General features: G+C 42.8%; 1 protein-coding gene across 1 annotated transcript; it reads right to left on the bottom strand.

Annotated features, from left to right (window-relative positions):
• Positions 1-8,494: 8,494 nt before the first annotated feature.
• LOC138850965 (arginine/serine-rich protein PNISR-like) lies at positions 8,495-20,350 on the bottom strand. The gene is made up of 2 exons (XM_070079694.1): positions 20,251-20,350; positions 8,495-10,318 (listed from the first exon to the last, which is right to left on the bottom strand). Exons 1-2 carry the CDS (start codon positions 20,345-20,347, stop codon positions 9,366-9,368), a joined length of 1,050 nt encoding a protein of 349 aa, XP_069935795.1. The 5' UTR covers positions 20,348-20,350; the 3' UTR covers positions 8,495-9,365.
• Between the last annotated feature and the right edge of the window lie 980 nt (positions 20,351-21,330).

Genomic DNA, 21,330 nt, shown 5'->3' with positions numbered 1-21,330 from the left:
AGGAGAGAGGAGCTTATAGCCATAGTTTATAGTTCAAGCTTCTCTCTCCTCAAAGGAGAGAGAAGCGTCGACGACTCTTCTGTTCGACTTTGAAAATTTAAGAAGCCGCACTTGGACCAATTACAAAGTCACAGTGTGACTGTAAATGGTCCAATTCGGACCGAGACGTCATCGTAAGTTTCTCTCTTCCGTGTGCGGGTTGTGTGCATTCTTCCAACAAAATCATATGAGACCCAGAACGCCTAGCAGCTGGGTTAAATCCTAAGCCCTAACTCTTTTAATTTTTTCCCCTAAGTTAAGCTCCCCTTCTAAATCCTTTTCTTAATTTATCCCAACTTCCACGATCAACCATCTGAAATGTTCTTTTATTTGCATAAAGCTAAGCGCATCGCTGCTTTCAGCAAAATCCTCTTCAGATCAATGTTTGTACATTCGTCAGCCTCCTCGGTGAAAAGTTCTGCAGTGTTGCCGGCATCATGGAAGTACTCACACCTCCTGGTGACCACTGCGGTGCTGTGATGCTGCAGATATGACAGGAAATGTTCAAATATACAGTAAAAAGGAATTTTATACATGAATTAGGCAAGGACAATTTTCTTAACAGGTATGGATTCAAGGTGATTTGAAGTTGCTGTATATAATATGCCCAATCAGTTCCCAGTTCTCTCTCTCTCTCTCTCTCTCTCTCTCTCTCTCTCTCTCTCTCTTTCCAGCGGGTGTCTACCATCTGCATAGCAGAATAAATATTGAATTAAAATATAAACTAACAGGGATGTTTATTTTATTGCAGGTGACATACACAGGTGACAATGTGAGAAGAAACCTGAACATATACACTCACTAACACTGCCTATTTCAAATTACAAAATTTCGGGAATATTTAGTAAATAAAATGTTTAGATTTACAAACATTATGTCCCAGTCCACAGCAGGACTCGAACCTGCCCACTCTGCTTCAAAATACACGAAACTTAAACCACTCAGCCAGTATATATATATATATATATATATATATATATATATATATATATATATATATATATATATATATATATATATATATATATATATATATATATATATATATATATATATATATATATATATATATATATACGTATATATATATATATATATATTAATAATTTTGTAAATAAACGTTGCTGTAATACTGGTGAAGGGCTCTTGATCTAAGGAGACATAGCTACCCTCCCTCTCCTCGGATCAAACCCTCCCTTTCTCCGGGCTCTATGTTGCCCCAATGGCTTCAGCGCTTCCCCAATACTATAATAATGTATATAATATATAGGGTGAAAATTCAGAGTAATAGATTTCTAGTGTATATAACTGTACATATCACTATAGAACATACGACTGTATATACCGTAAAGAAAATATATTTTTTCCAGAGTGAGGTGCTACAGCAGTACAAATATACTGTGACAGACAACCGAGCTATACATTAACAGGCATCATTATACATTGTGCATATACATTATACATGGACAGTTATGCATTGATAGGTAGATATTGACAGTTATACGTTTACGGGTATACACTGACAGAAATACCGATTATTAACAAAGTGATATTCCTACAATACCATACAAGGCGCTAGGGAACGTAGAGACGATCGTCCGGTGAATATGATGGTGTTATTGACACTGTAGCTATCATTGTGTGGTGAGAATATGATAGTCTATAACAGAACAAAAACTCACAATAACGTGACTGGAACCAAACACAAATAACCCGCAAATAGCAGAAACAAACTTACGACTGACTCTGCTTCTACAACTACTGCTACTACTACTACTACTCCATTTCTGCTACTGCCATTACTATTGCCTACCTTCACTCCCGTTTTACTACTACCACTACTACTACTACTAATACTACTTCCACTACTAGCCTTGTCACTACTACTACTACTCTTAGTACTACTGCTGCTACTACTACTACTACTACTTCCACTACTAGCCTTGTCACTACTACTACTACTACTCTTAGTACTACTGCTGCTACTACTACTACTTCCACTACTAGCCTTGTCACTACCACCACTACTACTATTGCTACTATTGCTACTACTACTGCTACTTCCACTACTAGCCTTGTCACTACCACTACTACTACTACTACTACTACTACTTCCACTACTAGCCTTGTCACTACCACTACTACTACTACTATTACTACTACTACTACTATTACTACTACTACTACTACTTCCACTACTAGCCTTGTCACTACCACCACTACTACTATTGCTACTATTGCTACTACTACTGCTACTTCCACTACTGGCCTTGTCACTACCACTACTACTACTACTACTTCCACTACTAGCCTTGTCACTACCACTACTACTACTACTATTACTACTACTACTACTACTTCCACTACTAGCCTTGTCACTACCACTACTACTACTACCTCCTACTAATACTACTTCCACTACTAGCCTTGTCACTACCACTACTTTTTCTTCCTCTCTTGGTCCCGTCCCCATCCCCTCGCCTTTATTTACTGGTTCCCTCACTCTTTTGCGTTAGTATGGCTTTGTAAATGGTCCAAGTCGGACCGAAACGTCATCTTAAGCTTCTCTCTCCTATGTGCGGGTTATTTGTTTATGTTTGTGTATAGTCTAAGTAAGAATGTTCTCATTCTAGAACGAGGTAAAGTAATTATTACCTTAATTAGTAACATTGGTAGTTTCAGTGTAATTAGCAATGGGGGTTAAATAATATTGGAGAAATTTTCATAGAATTATTTTTCTGAGAATTACCAATCGAATTTTGAGGTGCAAAGGCTATGACGGATGCAGGAGCTAATCAGGTGCACGACACTCATCAGGTGGATGAGCTAATCAGGAGCAGCAACAAATCAGGCGCAGGAGCTAATCAGGTGCAGCAGCAAATCAGGTGCAGAAGCTAATCAGATGCAGCAGCAAATCAGGTGCAGGAGCTAATCAGGGGCAGGAACTAATCAGGTGCAGAAGTTAATCGGGTGCAGAAGCTAATCAGGTGCAGGAACTAATCAAGTGCAGGAGCTAATCAGGTACAGGAACTAATCAGGCAAAGGAGCTAATCAGGTGCAGGAGCTCATCAGGTGGACAAGCTAATCAGATGCACGAACTCATCAGGTGGAGGAGCTAGTCAGGTGCAGAAGCTAATCAGGTGCAGAAGCTGATCAAGTGAAGGAACTAATCAGGTGCAGAAGCTAATCAGGTGCAGAAGCTGATCAAGTGAAGGAACTAAATCAGGTGCAGAAGCTAATCAACGCAGGAACTAATCAGGTAAAGGAGCTAAACAGGTGCAGGAGCTCATCAGGTGAAGAAGCTAATCAGGTGCAGGAGCTAATCAGGTGCAGGAGCTAATCAGGTGCAGGAGCTAATCATGTGCAGGAGCTAATCAAGTGAAGGAGCTAATCAGGTGCAGGAGCTAATCAGGTACAGGAATTAATCAGGCAAAGGAGCTAATCAGGTGCAGGAGCTCATCAGGTCAAGAAGCTAATCAGGTGCAGGAGCTAATCAAGTGAAGGAGCTAATCAGGTGCAAGAACTAATCAGGCGGAGGAGCTAATCAGGTGCGGGAACTAATCAGGCCGGTGCAGGAACTAATCAGGTGCAGGAGCTAATCATGTGCAGGAACTAATCAGGTGCAGAAGCTAATCATGTGCAGGAGCTAATCAAGTGCAGGAGCTAATCAGGTGCAAGAACTAATCAGGCGGAGGAGCTAATCAGGTGCGGGAACTAATCAGGCCGGTGCAGGAACTAATCAGGTGCAGGAGCTAATCATGTGCAGGAACTAATCAGGTGCAGAAGCTATTCATGTGCAGGAGCTAATCAAGTGCAGGAGCTAATCAGGTACAGGAATTAATCAGGCAAAGGAGCTAATCAGGTGCAGGAGCTCATCAGGTCAAGAAGCTAATCAGGTGCAGGAGCTAATCAAGTGAAGGAGCTAATCAGGTGCAGGAGCTCATCAGGTCAAGAAGCTAATCAGGTGAGGCAGCAAATCAGGTACAGGAGCTAATCAGGTGCAAGAACTAATCAAGCGGAGGAGCTAATCAGGTGCAGGAGCTAATCAAGTGCAGGAATTAATCAGGTAAAGGAGCTAATCAGGTGCAGGAGCTCATCAGTTAAAGAAGCTAATCAGGTGCAGGAACTAACCATGTGCAGGAGCTAATCAAGTGAAGGAGCTAATCAGGTGCAGCAGCAAATCTGGTACAGGAGCTAATCAGGTACAGGAACTAATCAGGTGCACTAGCTAATCAGGTGCAGCAGTTAATCAGGTGCAGGAACTAATCAGGTGCAGGAACTAATCAGGTGCAGAAGTTAATCAGGTGCAGGAGCTAATCAGGTGCAGGAACTAATCAAGTGCAGGAGCTAATCAGGTACAGGAACTAATCAGGCAAAGGAGCTAATCAGGTGCAGGAGCTCATCAGGTGAAGAAGCTAATCAGGTGCAGGAACTAATCAGGTGGACAAGCTAATCAGGTGCACGAACTCATCAGGTGGAGGAGCTAATCAGGTGCAGAAGCTAATCAGGTGCAGAAGCTGATCATGTGAAGGAACTAAATCAGGTGCAGCAGCTAATCAACGCAGGAACTAATCAGGTAAAGGAGCTAAACAGGTGCAGGAGCTCATCAGGTGAAGAAGCTAATCAGGTGCAGGAGCTAATCAGGTGCAAGAACTAATCAGGTGAAGAAGCTAATCAGGTGCAGGAGCTAATCATGTGCAGGAGCTAATCAAGTGAAGGAGCTAATCAGGTGCAGCAGCAAATCAGGTGCACTAGCTAATCAGGTGCAGGAGCTAATCAGGTGCAAGAACTAATCAGGCGGAGGAGCTAATCAGGTGCGGGAACTAATCAGGTGCAGGAGCTAATCATGTGCAGTAGCTAATCAAGTGAAGGAGCTAATCAGGTGCAACAGCAAATCAGGTGCAGGAGCTAATCAGATGCAGGAACTAATCAGGTGCAGAAGCTAATCAGGTGCAGGAGCTAATCAGGTGCAGGAACTAATCAAGTGCAGGAGCTAATCAGGTACAGGAACTAATCAGGTGCACTAGCTAATCAGGTGCAGGAGCTAATCAGGTGCAGGAGCTAGTCAGGTGCAGGAGTTTATCAGATGGAAAAGCTAATCAGGTGCAGGAGCTAATCATGCGCAGAAGCTAATCAGACGCAGCAACTAATCAGGTGCAGCAGCAAATCAGGTGCAGGAGCTAATCAGATGCAGGAACTAATCAGGTGCAGAAGCTAATCAGGTGCAGGAGCTAATCAAGTACAGGAACTAATCATGTGCAGGAGCTAATCAGGTGCAGAAGCTAATCAGGTGCAGGCTCTGATCAGGTGCAGGAGCTAATCAGGTGCAAAAGCTAATCAGGGGCAGCAACTAATCAGGTGCAGAAGCTAATCAGGGGCAGGAGCTAATCAAGTGAAGAAGCTAATCAGGTACAGGAGCTAATCAGATGCAGGAGCTAATCAGGCGAAGAAGCTAATCAGGTGAAGAAGTTAATCAGGTGCAGGAGCTAATCAGGTACAGGAGCTAACCAATTGCAAGAGATAATCAGGTGCAGGAGCTAATCAGGAGCAGGAGCTAATCAGGTACAGGAACTAATCAGGTGCATAAGCTATTCAGGTGCAGGGGTTAATCAAGTGAAGAAGCTAATCAGGTGCATTAGCTAATCAGGTGCAGGAGCTAATCAGGCGCAGGAACTAATCAGGTGCAGGAGCTGATCAGGTGCAGGAGCTAATTAGGTGAAGAAGCTAATCAGGTGCAGGAGCTAATCAGGTGAAGGAGCTAGTCAGGTGCAGGAGCTAATCAGATGCAAGTGCTAATCAGGTGAAGCAGCAAATCAGGTGAAGAAGTTAATCAGGTGCGGGAGCTAATCAGGTGCAGGAGATAATCAGGTGCAGGAGCTAATCAGGTGCAGGAGCTAATCAGGTGTAGGAACTAATCAGGTGCAGGAGCTAATCAGGTGAAGGAACTAATCAGGTGCAGGAGCTAATCAGGTGGAGGAACTAATCAGGTGCAGGAGCTAATCAGGTGCAGGAGCTAATCAGGTGCAGGAGCTAATCAGGTGCAGGAGCTAATCAGGTGTAGGAACTAATCAGGTGCAGGAACTAACCATGTGCAGGAGGTAATCAAGTGAAGGAGCTAATCAGGTGCAGCAGCAAATCAGGTACAGGAGCTAATCAGGTACAGGAATTAATCAGGTGCACTATCTAATCAGGTGCAGGAGCTAATCAGGTGCAGGAGTTTATCAGATGGAAAAGCTAATCAGGTGCAGGAGCTAATCATGTGCAGAAGCTAATCAGGCGCAGCAACTAATCAGGTGCAGCAGCAAATCAGGTGCAGGAGCTAATCAAGTACAGGAACTAATCATGTGCAGGAGCTAATCAGGTGCAGAAGCTATTCAGGTGCAGGCTCTGAACAGGTGCAGGAGCTAATCAGGTGCAAAAGCTAATCAGGGGCAGCAACTAATCAGGTGCAGATGCTAATCAGGGGCAGGAGCTAATCAGGTGAAGAAGCTAATCAGGTGAAGAAGTTAATCAGGTGCAGGAGCTAATCAGATGCAGGAGCTAATCAGGTACAGGAGCTAACCAGGTGCAAGAGTTAATCAGGTGCAGGAGCTAATCAGGAGCAGGAGCTAATCAGGTACAGGAACTAATCAGGTGCATAAGCTAATCAGGTGCAGGAGTTAATCAGGTGAAGAAGCTAATCAGGTGCATTAGCTAACCAGGTTCATTAGCTAATCAGGTGCAGGAGCTAATCAGGCGCAGGAACTAATCAGGTGCAGGAGCTGATCAGGTGCAGGAGCTAATCAGGTGAAGAAGCTAATCAGGTGCAGGAGCTAATCAGGTGAAGGAGCTAGTCAGGTGCAGGAGCTAATCAGATGCAAGAGCTAATCAGGTGAAGCAGCAAATCAGGTGAAGAAGTTAATCAGGTGCGGGAGCTAATTAGATGCAGGAGATAATCAGGTGCAGGAGCTAATCAGGCGCAGGAGCTAATCAGGTGTAGGAACTAATCAGGTGCAGGAGCTAATCAGGTGCAGGAACTAATCAGGTGCAGGAGCTAATCAGGTGCAGGAGCTAATCAGGTGCAGGAACTAATCAGGTGCAGGAGCTAATCAGGTGCAGGAACTAATCAGGTGCAGGAGCTAATGAGGTGCAGGAGCTAATCAGGTACAGAAACTAATCAGGAGCAATATTTAAATCATATGTATGAACAAGTCAGGCACAGAGGTCCGGGGGTCAACGCCCCCAGGACCCAGTCTTTGACTAGTCATCATGGTGGATCAGGGTCTGATCAACCAGGTTGTTACCGTTGGCCGCACGCAATCCGACGTACGAACCACAGCCCGGTTGGTCAGGTACTGACTTTAGGTGCCTGTCCAGTGCCTGCTTGAAGACCCCTTATGTATGCTGGGAGGTAGTTCAACAGTCTTGGGCCCCTGACACTTATTGTGTTGTCTCTTATCGTGCTAGTGGCGCCCCTGCTTTTCATTGGGGGGATGTTGCAAAGACTCGGCAGACGATGCAACATCCCCCCAATGAAAAGCAGGGGCGCCACTAGCACGATAAGAGACAACACAATAAGTGTCAGGGGCCCAAGTGCCTCCCAGCATACATAAGGAGGATTACCAATAGATCCCTGGCTGTCTTCAAGAAGGCACCGGACAGGCACCTAAAGCCAATACCTGACCAGCCGGGCTGTGGTTCGTAGGTCGGGTTGCCTGCAGCCAACAGTAACAGGCTGGTTGATCAGGCCTTGATCCACCATGAGACCTGGTCACAGACTGGGCCGCAGGGGCGTTGACCCCCGTAACCCTCTCCAGGTATATATATATATATATATATATATATATATATATATATATATATATATATATATATATATATATATATATATATATATACTATAGGTAGTAGGTTGGTAGACAGCAACCGCCCAGGGAGGTACTACCGTCCTGCCAAGTGAGTGTAAAGCTGAAGCCTGTAATTGTTTTACACGATGGTAAGATTGCTGGTGTCTTTTTTTTATCGGTCTCATACACATGCAAGATTTCAGGTATGTCTTGCTACTTCTACTTACACTTAGGTCACACTACATATACATGTACAAGCATATATATACACACCCCTTTGGGGTTTCTTCTATTTTCTTTCTAGTTCTTGTTCTTGTTTATTTCCTCTTACCTCCATGGGGAAGTGGAACAGAATTCTTCCTCCGTAAGCCATGCGTGTTGTAAGAGGCGACTAAAATGCCGGGAGCTAGGAACTAGTAACCCCTTCTCCTGTATATATTACTAAATGTAAAAGGAGAAACTTTCGTTTTTCCTTTTGGGCCACCCCGCCTCGGTGGGATACGGCCGGTGTGTTGAAAGAAAGAAAGATAGATATATATATATATATATATATATATATATATATATATATATATATATATATATCTATATATATATATATATATATATATAACTATTGTAATAATGTTTCACAGTTAATAGCTTCAGATGCAGGTATAGGGTAGTATTAAAGGCACTCAATGGGCGCCCCTCTGGTTGCTCGGCAAACATCGATGTGATAGTCGCAGGCCACTTGCAGAGGTCACCGGACTTAACTGTTTGTGACTTCTTTCTTTGCGGGTACGTGAAGAGCCCAGTTTACGTACCACCACTACCTGCAACCCTGGAGGAGCTGAAAATTTCGATCACTGATGCAGTTCTCATAACACCAGATATGCTGCAGAGCGTCTGCACCGAACTGGACTATCAGTTCGATGTTTACCAAGCAACCCGAGGGGCGCACATTGAGTGCCTTTAATGCTACCTTATACCACAGGAAACTGAATGAAATCCAGCATCTGAAGCTACTAACTGTGAAAGATTATTACAATAAAGTTACATGTTATATCTGTTTAAAATCAAGGAGATTTTTTTTTGTGGTCACTCTGTATATTGTCATATTTTCAACATGAAGCCGTTACACAAAGGAAATATAACAGTGATAAACTATGGGGTTTCTTTTGTCACTTCATAACCGACACATTCACTAAATCAGTATTCCACATATCTACATATTGATGCGTATCTACATATTGGCCCTCATTATAACCTGCTATGTAGCTTCTGAGAACACTGGACGTTGGTATATCCAGTTTGATGATGAATCTTGTGGCGTCACTACAATAATTTTATGTGGCAAGCAGCTAACCAGTGCTTGTCATCATAGAATATACAACAAGGCTAACCCTTCTATGTATATATAGTCAAAGTCACCTCTTCCCACCTGCTTCACTTGGTGTCCAATTTATCTTTGGTTTGATTATTTTGGGATACACATTACCTTTATTTGGAAAAAGTGATTTATTGGCCATGACGCGGGTTTCCGTGCCTCACACGGTGGCCATTAACGTAAGCTGGCTTTGGTTCTCTTCTTCTCTGTGATCGTTTGAACTCCACCATGGCTCGCGGGCGATTTCTGTAAAAGAACTTTCTGCTCTTCATGAGATGGGTTTCTCGTTTCTCTTGGCCGTGGAGCTGGCCTGGTGGCTCTTCCAGCAATGACACCTTCACCTTCTCCTGTTTTCCGTACAAATCATATTTTTCAGAGTGTTTATGCTTGTTTTCTGTCGTCGTTATGGATCGTTCCTCACTCACAGCCACTGTGGTTTCGCCTTCTCTTCCTTCACTGTTCTTGTCAACAACAGAGTCTCTGCATTTTCTCTGTTTCCGCGACCTGCAGCCTCTTCTGTTACCTCTGTGTCTGCCTCGACGCAAATTTCGCTTTCTATGACCTTTGCTTTCGCTTCTTTGACTGTTCTCGCAGTTTTTTCTTCTGTTTATATTTCCTCTTCGCCTTTCTTTGTTACCCTTCCTATTCTTCCTGCCTTTCTTACGTCTTCGTTTTCCTTTTCCTCTATTTAGTTTTCTTCGACAAGGTCTTGAATCGTAGTTGTACGAAGGCGTAGATGGGGTATGTGATCTGTCGGCTGGGGAAAGAGTGGCAAACAGAGGGATGAAAACGCCCTTTTGTATGGTCTCCGCATCTCTTCCTTCAGGAGCCGCTGTTGCTGAGGCTATCACCGACGAAGTCACGGTGACAACAGAAGCAGGAGACAAAGTAGTGCTGGTGGCAGGCGTCGTGGACCTGATGGGGGTCGTTGAGTTAGTAGTTTCTGCCCCCGTGGGAAGAGGGGAGGTTGAAAGGATGGAAGCCGTTGGCTCCAGCCTGCTGATGGTGGTGGCGCCATTGGACGTCGGGAAGGCCAAGGGCGGCCGTGTGACGAAGATTCCCTCCAGCTCCTCAAGTTCATTTTCTGCAAGAAGAATGTTTGTCATTATCTGTGATTTTTTTTTGGGGAGGGGACGAACATGACGAGGTATTATTATTATTATTATTATTATTATTATTATTATTATTATTATTAATTGAAAGAAGAAGAAGAAGAAGAAGAAGAAAGAAGAATGCTAAATAAAAGTTAAAGTACAATAGCTGGAGCAGCTTACACAGAACATTTACTTACGCGAGGTAACTGTAGAGAACACTTTGATCCGTCCTGGACTATTATCAAGTCACAAATGAGCAAGAAAAAACAGAGAAGACCAAAAGACAGGTTGGCAAGAGGGAGCGGGAAGAAGGCGGTAGTAGTAGTAGTCGTAGTTGTAGTAGTAGTGGTAGTAGTAACAGTAGTAGTAGCTAAGGGCCAAAGCCAAGATGCAGCATTAGAGTGGAGTAGCCAAAGTGTTCAGTGCTCCCTTTGTAGATGAATGGTTCAGAGAACCGACACGTTGATAAATTAGGTTGAGGGACTGATTACCTCATTCTTATCCTGTTCTTCACGATTCTCCTTTGTATGGACTGATGAAGCCACTGTGTGGCGAAACGTTTCCTCAATAAAGATGCCCAAGAGTTGCACATGTGTCTAATTTATCAGTCCTCCCTTTAAATAGCTTGGTAATTGCACACATATAATATGCATTTATATGCGACTTGTGTCTCTTGGAACAGTTTAAAGTTCCTACCTTCACACATATTACTCTGCTATATATATATATATATATATATATATATATATATATATATATATATATATATATATATATATATATGTCGTGCCAAATAGGCAGAACTTGCGATCTTGGCTTAAATAGCAACGCTCATGTTGCCATATAGGACAAGTGAAAATTTGTGTATGCAATAATTTCGCCAAAATCATTCTGAACCTAACGAAAAAAATATATTTGATTGTGTTTGTTTAGTACTAAATTATTGTAAACGTATTTAAAATATATTTATTGGGTTAGGCTAAAATAAATTGTTGTTGTTATAATAAGGTTAGGTAAGTTTTCTAAGATTCTTTTGGCGCAAAATTATTTTTTTTACATTAACATTAATGAAAAAAATATATCTTTAAACGTATAAGAGAAAATTTCAGAAAGGACTTAATTTTAAATGAGTTCTTGCTAATTGACCAGTTTTACATATTCGGCACGACATATATATATATATATATATATATATATATATATATATATATATATATATATATATATATATATATATATATATATATATATATATATATATATATATATATATATATATATATATATATATTTGAGGGGGCTGCTGATTTCAGAATTCTTTTTCTTTTTTTTTTCTTTCCTGCGTTTTATTTTTCGAGATAAGGTACAAAACTCACCTCGACAATTTCTTTTACGTAAGCGGTTCATTTACAAAGATTCACAAGGGTGAACCATCACGATGAATCTTAAGATTTGGTTTAAATATTTTAGCTGTTATCCACATAAGGCAGCCATTAGTCAACATCCTTCCACTTAAGTCGAAGTTTCTTTTCCGGGTACTGGAAGGCACGACTAGATACGGCGTACGCTATCAGTGGCCCTATAAACCCTAACAACACCAACATCCACATTAGGCGTGGTCGCTACATGTAATCCGCACCGCTTGTTCACAGTTATTACGTGATTGGCTAGGACAATAACAAACTTCGGCCATATATATATATATATATGGGGAAAGCCGAGAGACCATCACATCTGTATTACATTACGTACTATGAACGTAACTTGGCTCTCCGCGATGAACGAACATTGGATCGTTTAGCTGAACCTGGCGTCGGTGCACAGTCTGGTTCCATTTCCTCCAGAGGATGGACTAGGTTCTATAGAAGACGAAATGTATGCTGAGGAAGGTGCGAGTAGCGGTGATCCGGGATCATCTTGTGGTTCTGAGAACACACCCGTGGAGAAACTAGCTCATGACTTTTACTTAAGATGAGTTGAATGACCTTGTTAGAGACCTAGCAACTCTCTAAAGAGAAAGCGGAATCTCTTAACTCGAGACTCAAACAGAATCACTTGACACTACACAAATAACCCGGAAATAGGAGAGGAACGCTTACGACGATGTTTCGGTCCGTAAGTTTCTCATAGGTTTTTTTTTTTTTTTTTATATTTTTATTTAAAACAACACAATACATTAAATAAATAAAAGAACACAGTATCAGTTCTTACTCAAAATTATAAATCTCATTGTCTAAATGAACACAGACGATTAACGTTGTGTTGTCACACCTGTCCATCATCCCATATACATTACATCCAATGTAACTATGTTAAGTAAGATTACATCATTATTATTATAACCAAGGAAAACCCAAACCTACAATCTGCATTATTTTTTCCACTTTGTTATTTATATATTATTAATCCACATAATCTTCAAACTCCTTTACAATACTCATTATTGCCAGTGCCGACACAGCTGACACTTCTACCCCCCCCCCGTATGTACAGTCCCCATTCTAAATAACATACATTAATTTCCTAATGAATGGTCATTGAAAACAATTTCTACTAAAATAACCCAACCCAGCAGACTTCCAAACAAAAACAGTCAGGGTCATTATAAGACATGTAGGAACGAGTCCTGCAATCATATATGTATACATATACGCATGCATATACACATACGTGTATGTGCACTTATTCATAAGAACAAACTAAATCATACATAGAAATAAATCGCTAAATGACTTGTCTGCAAATAAACTAAATATTACAATCTATGATAGAACTATACAAAGACATTGGTTCCCCCAAACACACCTACATACACAAAGTTAATGTTACTGATTAACACTCAATATATAATAGGACCTTCCATACAAAATAAGGGGATATATAAACCCCATCAAATACTTATATATTTTCGTACATAGTGCATAATGTACATATTCAATACAATAATAAAAAAAAAAAAAAAAGAGGTGTATGACAAGGCTAAATCTATCTTCAGATTAAAAATATACAAGACATAACCTCACATTATACATATAAATATAAACCTTCCTATATAAAATGATTCTTATAACAATAAGGGAAAACCGAAAATCACATACAACTTTTGACTCTGTGATTTTACAAAAATTCATAAGGTCTACATACTCCTACAATAAACTTTACCCACATCAACCACCATGCAAACTAATCAACCATACCTCACCAGACTTCCAATCACACCAAGAGGGCGCACCACTGAAGAGACCAACCCCTTGCCTCTCACCCCATACTCAAACGGAGTAAACGTTCAACAGTAAGTCCACGATATCCCTCCGGAAAACTAATTACCCACCTTCCCCCATATAATTGTTTGTTCCTACATGCTGTCCTATAAAAACTCGCCGCCAACGCTTTTATCCTAATGTTCCCCTCCACCTCCCTCATCCCCCAAGAAACATACAAGTAATCAACTATTATATATCTGATAGCCCTTCCCACCTCTTTGGGTACCCCTTCCATATCTAACATTAAAGCCCTAAGGGGTGATATCTTTCCCCCCCCCAATAAAAAGAAAACCCTCTTCAACCACAATCTTACCACCTCCAATGCAGAACAAAAATATACTACATGAAAAGCCGTTTCAACTTCCCCACAAAAAGCGCATGACGCTTCTTTCACAAAACCCATTCGTCTTAGCACCTCTTTCGATGCTAACGTCCCCATAAGAAATCTATATACTAATTCCCTCGCTCTTGCCGGTATTCTTAATTTACTAAATTCCACCCATATCCCTCTCCAATCATATGTGGGATACACTGCCATCCCTTGCATTAATTCCTGACGACGACCCACACCCACTAACCGTTTTACCTTGAGTTTTTTAACATTGCATACCTTTAACATAAACCGCAACATGTCTTCACACTCCACTAAGTCCCTGCCACCCCACCATTTGCGGATATCCCCCATCACCTCCCCCACCCGAAGACCCCTTTCCCCCGCTGCCCGAATATACCTCTGCTTCACATATAGCGCCTTCACCCTAGACCCTAATGCAATCAATCCCAGTCCTCCCTGCCTTACCGCAGTCATTACTACATCTTTGCCCAACCACGCCCTCCCATAGCCCCACACATACCTTAAGACCCTTCTTTGCATTTCCATAATATCCTGACTTCTTAATGGGTAAATTTCCGCCACTCCCCACACCTTACTATAAATCAGCGTATTTACCACCACAACCCTTTGATGCAAGGTTACATCCCCGGCCCTTAGACCCCTCAGCCTACTCAAAGCTCTGTCCATTACCATTTCTGAATTAACCCTCCTGCTCTCCTGTGCATCTGCCAAAAACAAAATCCCACAAATCTTTAGCCTATCTACAGTTATCCAACCAAACTCCTCCCCCAAGGTCCCTCCTACCCAAGCGCCTACCTCCAACAACCGTGATTTCTGCTTATTAACCCTCATCCCAGTAGCATTCCCAAAAATCTCAATTACCCTTCCCACTTTTCTTAAATCTTCAATCCCATTAAGTAAAACAGTTGTATCATCTACATAACCAACAATATTCCCACAATATCCTCCACTCTCCCCCAACCTTCCCATCCCACCATCAACCAGAACATAGAAAGGATTCTGCATACATGCAAAGAGTATTTGGGAGAGTGGACACCCCTGCCTTAAACCCCTTCCCATGCTTACTGAACTACCCAACCTCCCATTTACCTGTACTCTCATTGATGCATTCTCATACAAAGTCCTCACCCATCCAACCACCCTCCCTCCAAAACCCATTCTCACCATACTCTCAATCAAAAATTCCCTATCCACATAATCATAAGCTTTCTCCCAATCCAGACCTAGAATACCTCCCTTATTACTACCCTCAAGGAAATCCCGAATACGACCATGACCTACCCGCATACTCCTCCCCGGGATACCAAACTGTCCCCCATGTATCACCGACCCCATGACCTTCTTCAGTCTATTACCCAAAATTTTCGCAAAAACCTTGTAATCAGCGCACATCAAAGATATTGCACGGTAAGCACTCAACTCTCTACCCCCCCCCCTTCTTTGGCACCAAAACTATGACACCCGTACTTTGCGATATGCCCAACTTCCCACTAGTTAACATATGGTCCAATAGCCTAACAAAACACTGCCTAATACACCCCCAATGTGCTCTATAAAAATCATTTGGTATACCGTCTATCCCTGGTGTTTTCCCGGTACTCATCCCGAAAACTGCCTCTTCCACCTCAACCTCACTTATACCAACCTCCAACCCCACTCTATCCTGCTCACTTAAAACGCTATGAAACCCCCCTTCAAAAATACCCTCCCAGGAACCCCCCTCCCTCCAACTCCATTTCTCTCTAAACCAACTATCAGCATAGAGACTCATACTTTCCGTATTGGATAGGACTCGACCCACTGGATACCCTCCCACCCCAGGGCTTGTCTCCAATTGTAGAATGGTGGTTACACTCTGTCGGTCCCGAAATTTACGTAAAACATACCCAGACGGCTTATCACCCCACAAAACATCCTCTAACCCCGCCCTAACCCTAATTGCATCAAACCTATCATTGTGTAATTCAGCTATTCTACTCCGCAGTCTGTCCATATCATCCCTCCTACCACCTCCCCCAACATAACAATCTTGCAACTGTCCCTCCAGATAATTTTGCAACCCAAAACGCCACCTCGCCTCCTCTCGTCCCCTAGCCTTAAAAAAATTCGCTATTCCAGGTTTTGCCTGCATTTCCCACCAATCTAACAGATCTATCTCCCTGTTCCTAGCCTCCCAAAAAGGCAACCACCAATCACTGAAAAAAGGCCCCTCCCCCTCCTCCTTAAGAAGCCTTACATTTAATTTCCAGTACCCAGAATAAATACGCACCACTCCATCCCACATCAAATCTGCTATTACCGCTCTGTGATCAGAAAACCCCACATCGAAGGTTTGCACCCTCACAACATCTATACCCTGCTTAATATAAATTCTGTCTAATCGCGCTTCATATCCCCTACGGACGAACGTATGCTCCACTAGGTAACCCCCCCTCCCCACCACATCAACAACCCCAATATCTCGCAATACATCCCTCAGCACACTCAGCACACAACCCGCCCCTCTCGGTTCGACATCACCACTCCTAATCACACAATTCCAATCACCTCCTATTACTGTTATAGCAGGCAAACCTCTCAAGTGATACAGCAATACCTCTCTGACAAAATCTATTTTTACCCTGATATTACTAGTTGCTGGCATGTAAACTCCCACGAAACTAACTCGACTCTCACCCCAGACGCCATCCACCCTCACGATCCTCCCACCCCCCCCTCTTCCCAACCGATGACACGCAAGGGGCTGGTCTCCTTTACCGCAACTGCTACCCCACCTTTCAATTGCAAACCACTGGTTACATACATCCGATATCCTTTCACCCTCAACACACTACCAGCCCTGTGATTATGCTCTTGCAAAAAGCATATGTCAACATCAAACCGCCTTAAAAACCACTCCAACCAAACTTTCTTGACCTCAGTCTTAAGTCCATTAACATTAAGCGTGACACATCTGAAAATTACAGAAGGGGCGGCTTTCCCCTATGCCTCTGGGATTTACCCACTGCACTTTTCATATTACGTGTTCCTTTGCCACTCGAGTTTTCCTGTGCAGTCCCCTCCCCCCTCCCTTTCCCAATTTGCAACTCAGGCACACCTCTACCACTATGTGTCCTCGGCTCCACAACCGCTGCCCATGACTTCTTCCCCGGCCTCTGCCCTGGGGTAATGACCTCATCTATCTCTGATGCCGCAGTTCGTTTCCTAGAACTCACACTTACACACATATCACCCTCAGACAAATCCTCCTGGTGTACCTCCACGGCCACCACATGCTCCCGCCCAATCGTACTCAAGTCTTCCTCAACAATTTGTTGTCCCTCCAAAGTTCCAGCTTCACATGAACTGAGGACACCTTTTGCACAGGGTTCCTCCTCATCCAAAAAATCCTTGATCACATCTGCCAATAACCCATCCTGGGTTGAAGCTTCCTGGACGAAAGTCTCCTCAGATGTCACCTTCAACTCCCCCGACGCCCCTGGGAGAGTGACACATGTCTCCGCCGCCGCCACCTCCCGGTCGACCTCTTCGCTCCATAGGTCATTCCTCCGGCCTCCCGAGGCATCAGAGCCAGGCACCAAATTACACGACTGTTGAATCACAATTGGAGTGTCGAGAATTCGAGAAGCCCGCCTCCTAGGACACTGGGCTGCCATGTGCTCATAAGAGCTACATAGACGACATGTTTTCCGTTGCCCAGCATAGTACACATAAACCTGTGTTCTACAACCGATCATCGTAACATAGGATGGTATAGGCCTTGTTAAGGTCATTTTAAGGGTGTAAGAACCTTCCGGCATTCCTTCATATGGACCATCCCTCCACACCCCCATTGTTGCAGAATGCACTGTCCCATAACTTCGAAAAAACTCCTGCAGGCCATAAGCCGTAGCCTCGAAGGGTACATTCCGTACCTTCACCCATGTGAAGTACTTAGAGACGTCATGTAAAACAACATCTATCGTTGAATTCACACTCATGCGTTGTTCCTGGTAATGCTCGACAATTCTTGTGTAGTAATCGACTCGTAGAAATTTCACAAAGATTCTTGTTAAACCATTAAGGGCGACGCCATACAGTTCCTCGTTGGGAATACCATATGTATCCCTGATGATGTTAGGGAGAAGGACGTTCATCGTATCTCCACTTAACGTACCACGAACCAGCTCTATGCAGATAGTATTCACTCTCCGTACTGTATGTTCCGCCATGTTGATATCCCAATGAGCAGCGCACGTCCTCACTACTCAATGGTTGTTGCTGAACTAAGGTAGCTCGCCTGAAGACAGCAGAGGGGTGCCGAGACAACCTCACTCCACCGTGGTCAGGCAGCGAATGATAGTTTCTCATAGGTGCGGGTTGCTTGTGTGTTGTTCCAGTCACGGTATTGTGTCATTTTGTTGTTTCAGAATGCCTACATATCTGTCTGTAGCTCTGCCACGGTTTTAATTCTAATATACAACCCTAATGCATAATTCTAATACATGATTTTAATGCGTACTTTCGTGTCAAGTTAGTAAAGAACAAAAGATGGAGCTCAGAATCTGATGAATATAAAAGAATAGGGTGTCACATCTTCATGAAAATTCCTGTTTTTTTTTACACTCGCAGCTAGGCTACAGAAAATCGCTACCAAAGTTACTGGGAAGTGTTTGTCTCTCAGCATATACATACATTTAGAGTTCACTTAAAGACCTATTTTAGGGGTTAAACTATTCGATTCTGGTGGTGAAAAAAGTTACGTGAAGTTTTAATTTTCATTAAAATTCTGGTTACATTAACGAAGAACTTTTTTTTTTGGAATGGTCTTGAGGACACACAGACGTTATGTATACATGTATAATACAAAGAGTTAACCTTGAATAAGTGAATAAGTCGAACACTGGTATTTATTTATGATCAGAAAAGGCGTAGCTGACAAGCATTAATTAAACCCTAGTTACCCCCCCTCCCACAATAAAAAATGCTGCTGGATGTTATACCTTCACAACCCGGACAAAATTAACAAGAAAAAATCATGTTCAAGGCTTTTAAGTTCTCGTATATTTACTTTTTCTAATGAATCTATAGTTCTACAGGGATTTAACAAGTGATTTACGAAAACTGCAATATTTAATTATATGATCAATTTACCTAAATTTTATAAATAAATAAATATATATATATATATATATATATATATATATATATATATATATATATATATATATATATATCAATAACAACACTGCACTAGCCAAGGAGTCGAACCCATGCTGTTTTGGCCCACTTCATGGTAAGCGAAAACGCATGACGCTTTAGACCACTAGACCATACAGTCTTTAACAACAGCGCATCCAGCCAAGCTAGATGTTGTAGAATGAAATTAGTTCAGAGGCGTCCACACCACCGTATGTCCTTCGATGGTGGGTACAACATCTAGCTTGGCTGGATGCGCTGTTGTTAAAGACTGTATGGTCTAGTGGTCTAAAGCGTCATGCGTTTTCGCTTACCATGAAGTGGGCCTAAACAGCATGGGTTCGACTCCTTGGCTAGTGCAGTGTTCTTTTTGATCAATACCACTCGTTCCGTGGGTACAATAATATATACATATATATCTATATATATATATATATATATATATATATATATATATATATATATATATATATATATATATATATATATAATAATAATATATATATATATATATAATAATAATAATAATAATAATAATAATAATAATAATAATAATAATAATAATAATAATAATATAATAATAATGACCTTAAGATTCACAAAAAAATACTGGGTCAGGGTTAGAGAATCAACTCATTCCGGTATACGGCAGTCCGAGCCCGTAGATTTCTACCCTCCTTACTGGACAAACAATTTCTACCCATCAATCTACGTTTGGATCCTCACGCATCACATGAAGTGATCTTTAACGCCTTGCGGAAGTGGTTTGGTAAGCCGGCGGAAGGCCTCGGTTATATGACCAAAACCTACACTGCGACCCAGTGTGGCTTTGTGATTTTCTGGTCTTGTTTTGTGCGGTCATCCGAGGAAGAAGGGTGGGTAGCTCCAAGTCTCTGGATCAAGAGCTTCCCCCTTCGCTGGGAAGCGAAGTTGAGAGAGACATGTTAGCGAGGATATGAATACCAAGATCCAGAACAAGCTTTAATTACGACAACATTTCGCCCCGCGCAGAGCTTCGAGTCATGGCAAAGCTCTGCACGGAGCGAAACGTTGCCTCCATTAAAGTCTATTGTGGTGGAATTAGCGCCCCTTCCAGTAGGCAATACGACGTCTCACCCTCACTGACCTGGAGGTTGAGTGATGCACTTCCCGAAGAAATTGGTGAAGTCCTTTTGACACACTGAGCAGTAGTGAACCCCGAGGCACTCCACACACCCTCTCATGGTGCACTCTGAAACACAGGCAGGATCTTAGTTACATGGTGCACTCTGAAACACTAGCAAGATCTTAGGGACTTTGAACTCATACACGAGATTCCATGTTATGTCTCTTGTTATTTAATACATACACAACAAGAAGACAGAAGGCGCACTGCAGCAGGTCTACTGGTGATGGTAGTGGTGATGGTAGTGGTGATGGTAGTAGTGATGGTAGTGGTGATGGCAGTGGTGATGGTAGTGGTGATGGTAGTAGTGATGGTAGTGGTGATGGCAGTGGTGATGGCAGTGGTGATGGTAGTGGTGATGGTAGTGGTGATGGTAGTAGTGATGGTAGTGGTGATGGTAGTGGTGATGGTAGTAGTGATGGTAGTGGTGATGGTAGTGGTGATGGCAGTGGTGATGGTAGTGGTGATGGTAGTGGTGATGGTAGTAGTGATGGTAGTGGTGATGGTAGTGGTGATGGTAGTGGTGATGGTAGTAGTGATGGTAGTGGTGATGGTAGTGGTGATGGTAGTGGTGATGGTAGTAGTGATGGTAGTGGTGATGGTAGTGGTGATGGTGGTGATGGTGGTGGTGATGGTGGTGGTGGTGGTGGTGGTGGTGATGGTGGTGGTGGTGGTGGTGGTGGTGATGATGGTGGTGGTGGTGGTGGTGGTGGTGATGGTGGTGGTGGTGATGGTGGTGGTAATGGTGATATTGGTGGTGGTGGTGGTGGTGATGGTGGTTTTCGTGGTGATGGTGATGGTGATGGTGGTGGTGATGGTGGTGGTAGTGATGGTGGTGGTGATGGTGGTGGTGGTGACGGTGGTGGTGGTAATGGTGGTGGTGGTGATAGAGGTGGTGGTGATGGTGATGGTGGTGATGGTGTTGGTGATGGTGGTGGTGATGGTGGTGGTGATGGTGGTGGTGGTGAGGGTGGTGGTGATGAAGGAGGTGGTGGTGGTGATGGTGGTTGTGGCATGCAAAGAGTACGTAACCTTTATTCG

Source organism: Cherax quadricarinatus, unplaced genomic scaffold (assembly GCF_038502225.1).
Source record: "Cherax quadricarinatus isolate ZL_2023a unplaced genomic scaffold, ASM3850222v1 Contig4, whole genome shotgun sequence".
In the NCBI taxonomy this organism is placed as follows: Eukaryota; Metazoa; Arthropoda; class Malacostraca; order Decapoda; family Parastacidae; genus Cherax; species Cherax quadricarinatus.
This window is presented reverse-complemented; position numbering and strand designations above follow the sequence as displayed.

What these genes read in the sequence shown, in the direction of transcription:
- LOC138850965 (XM_070079694.1), bottom strand. Translation starts at nt 20,347, where the DNA reads ATGAGAGGGTGTGTGGAGTGCCTCGGGGTTCACTACTGCTCAGTGTGT. An exon ending in GTGCATCACTCAACCTCCAG is followed by an intron (nt 10,319 to 20,250) that starts GTCAGTGAGGGT and finishes TTCTTCTTGCAG; the next exon opens with AAAATGAACTTGAGGAGCTG.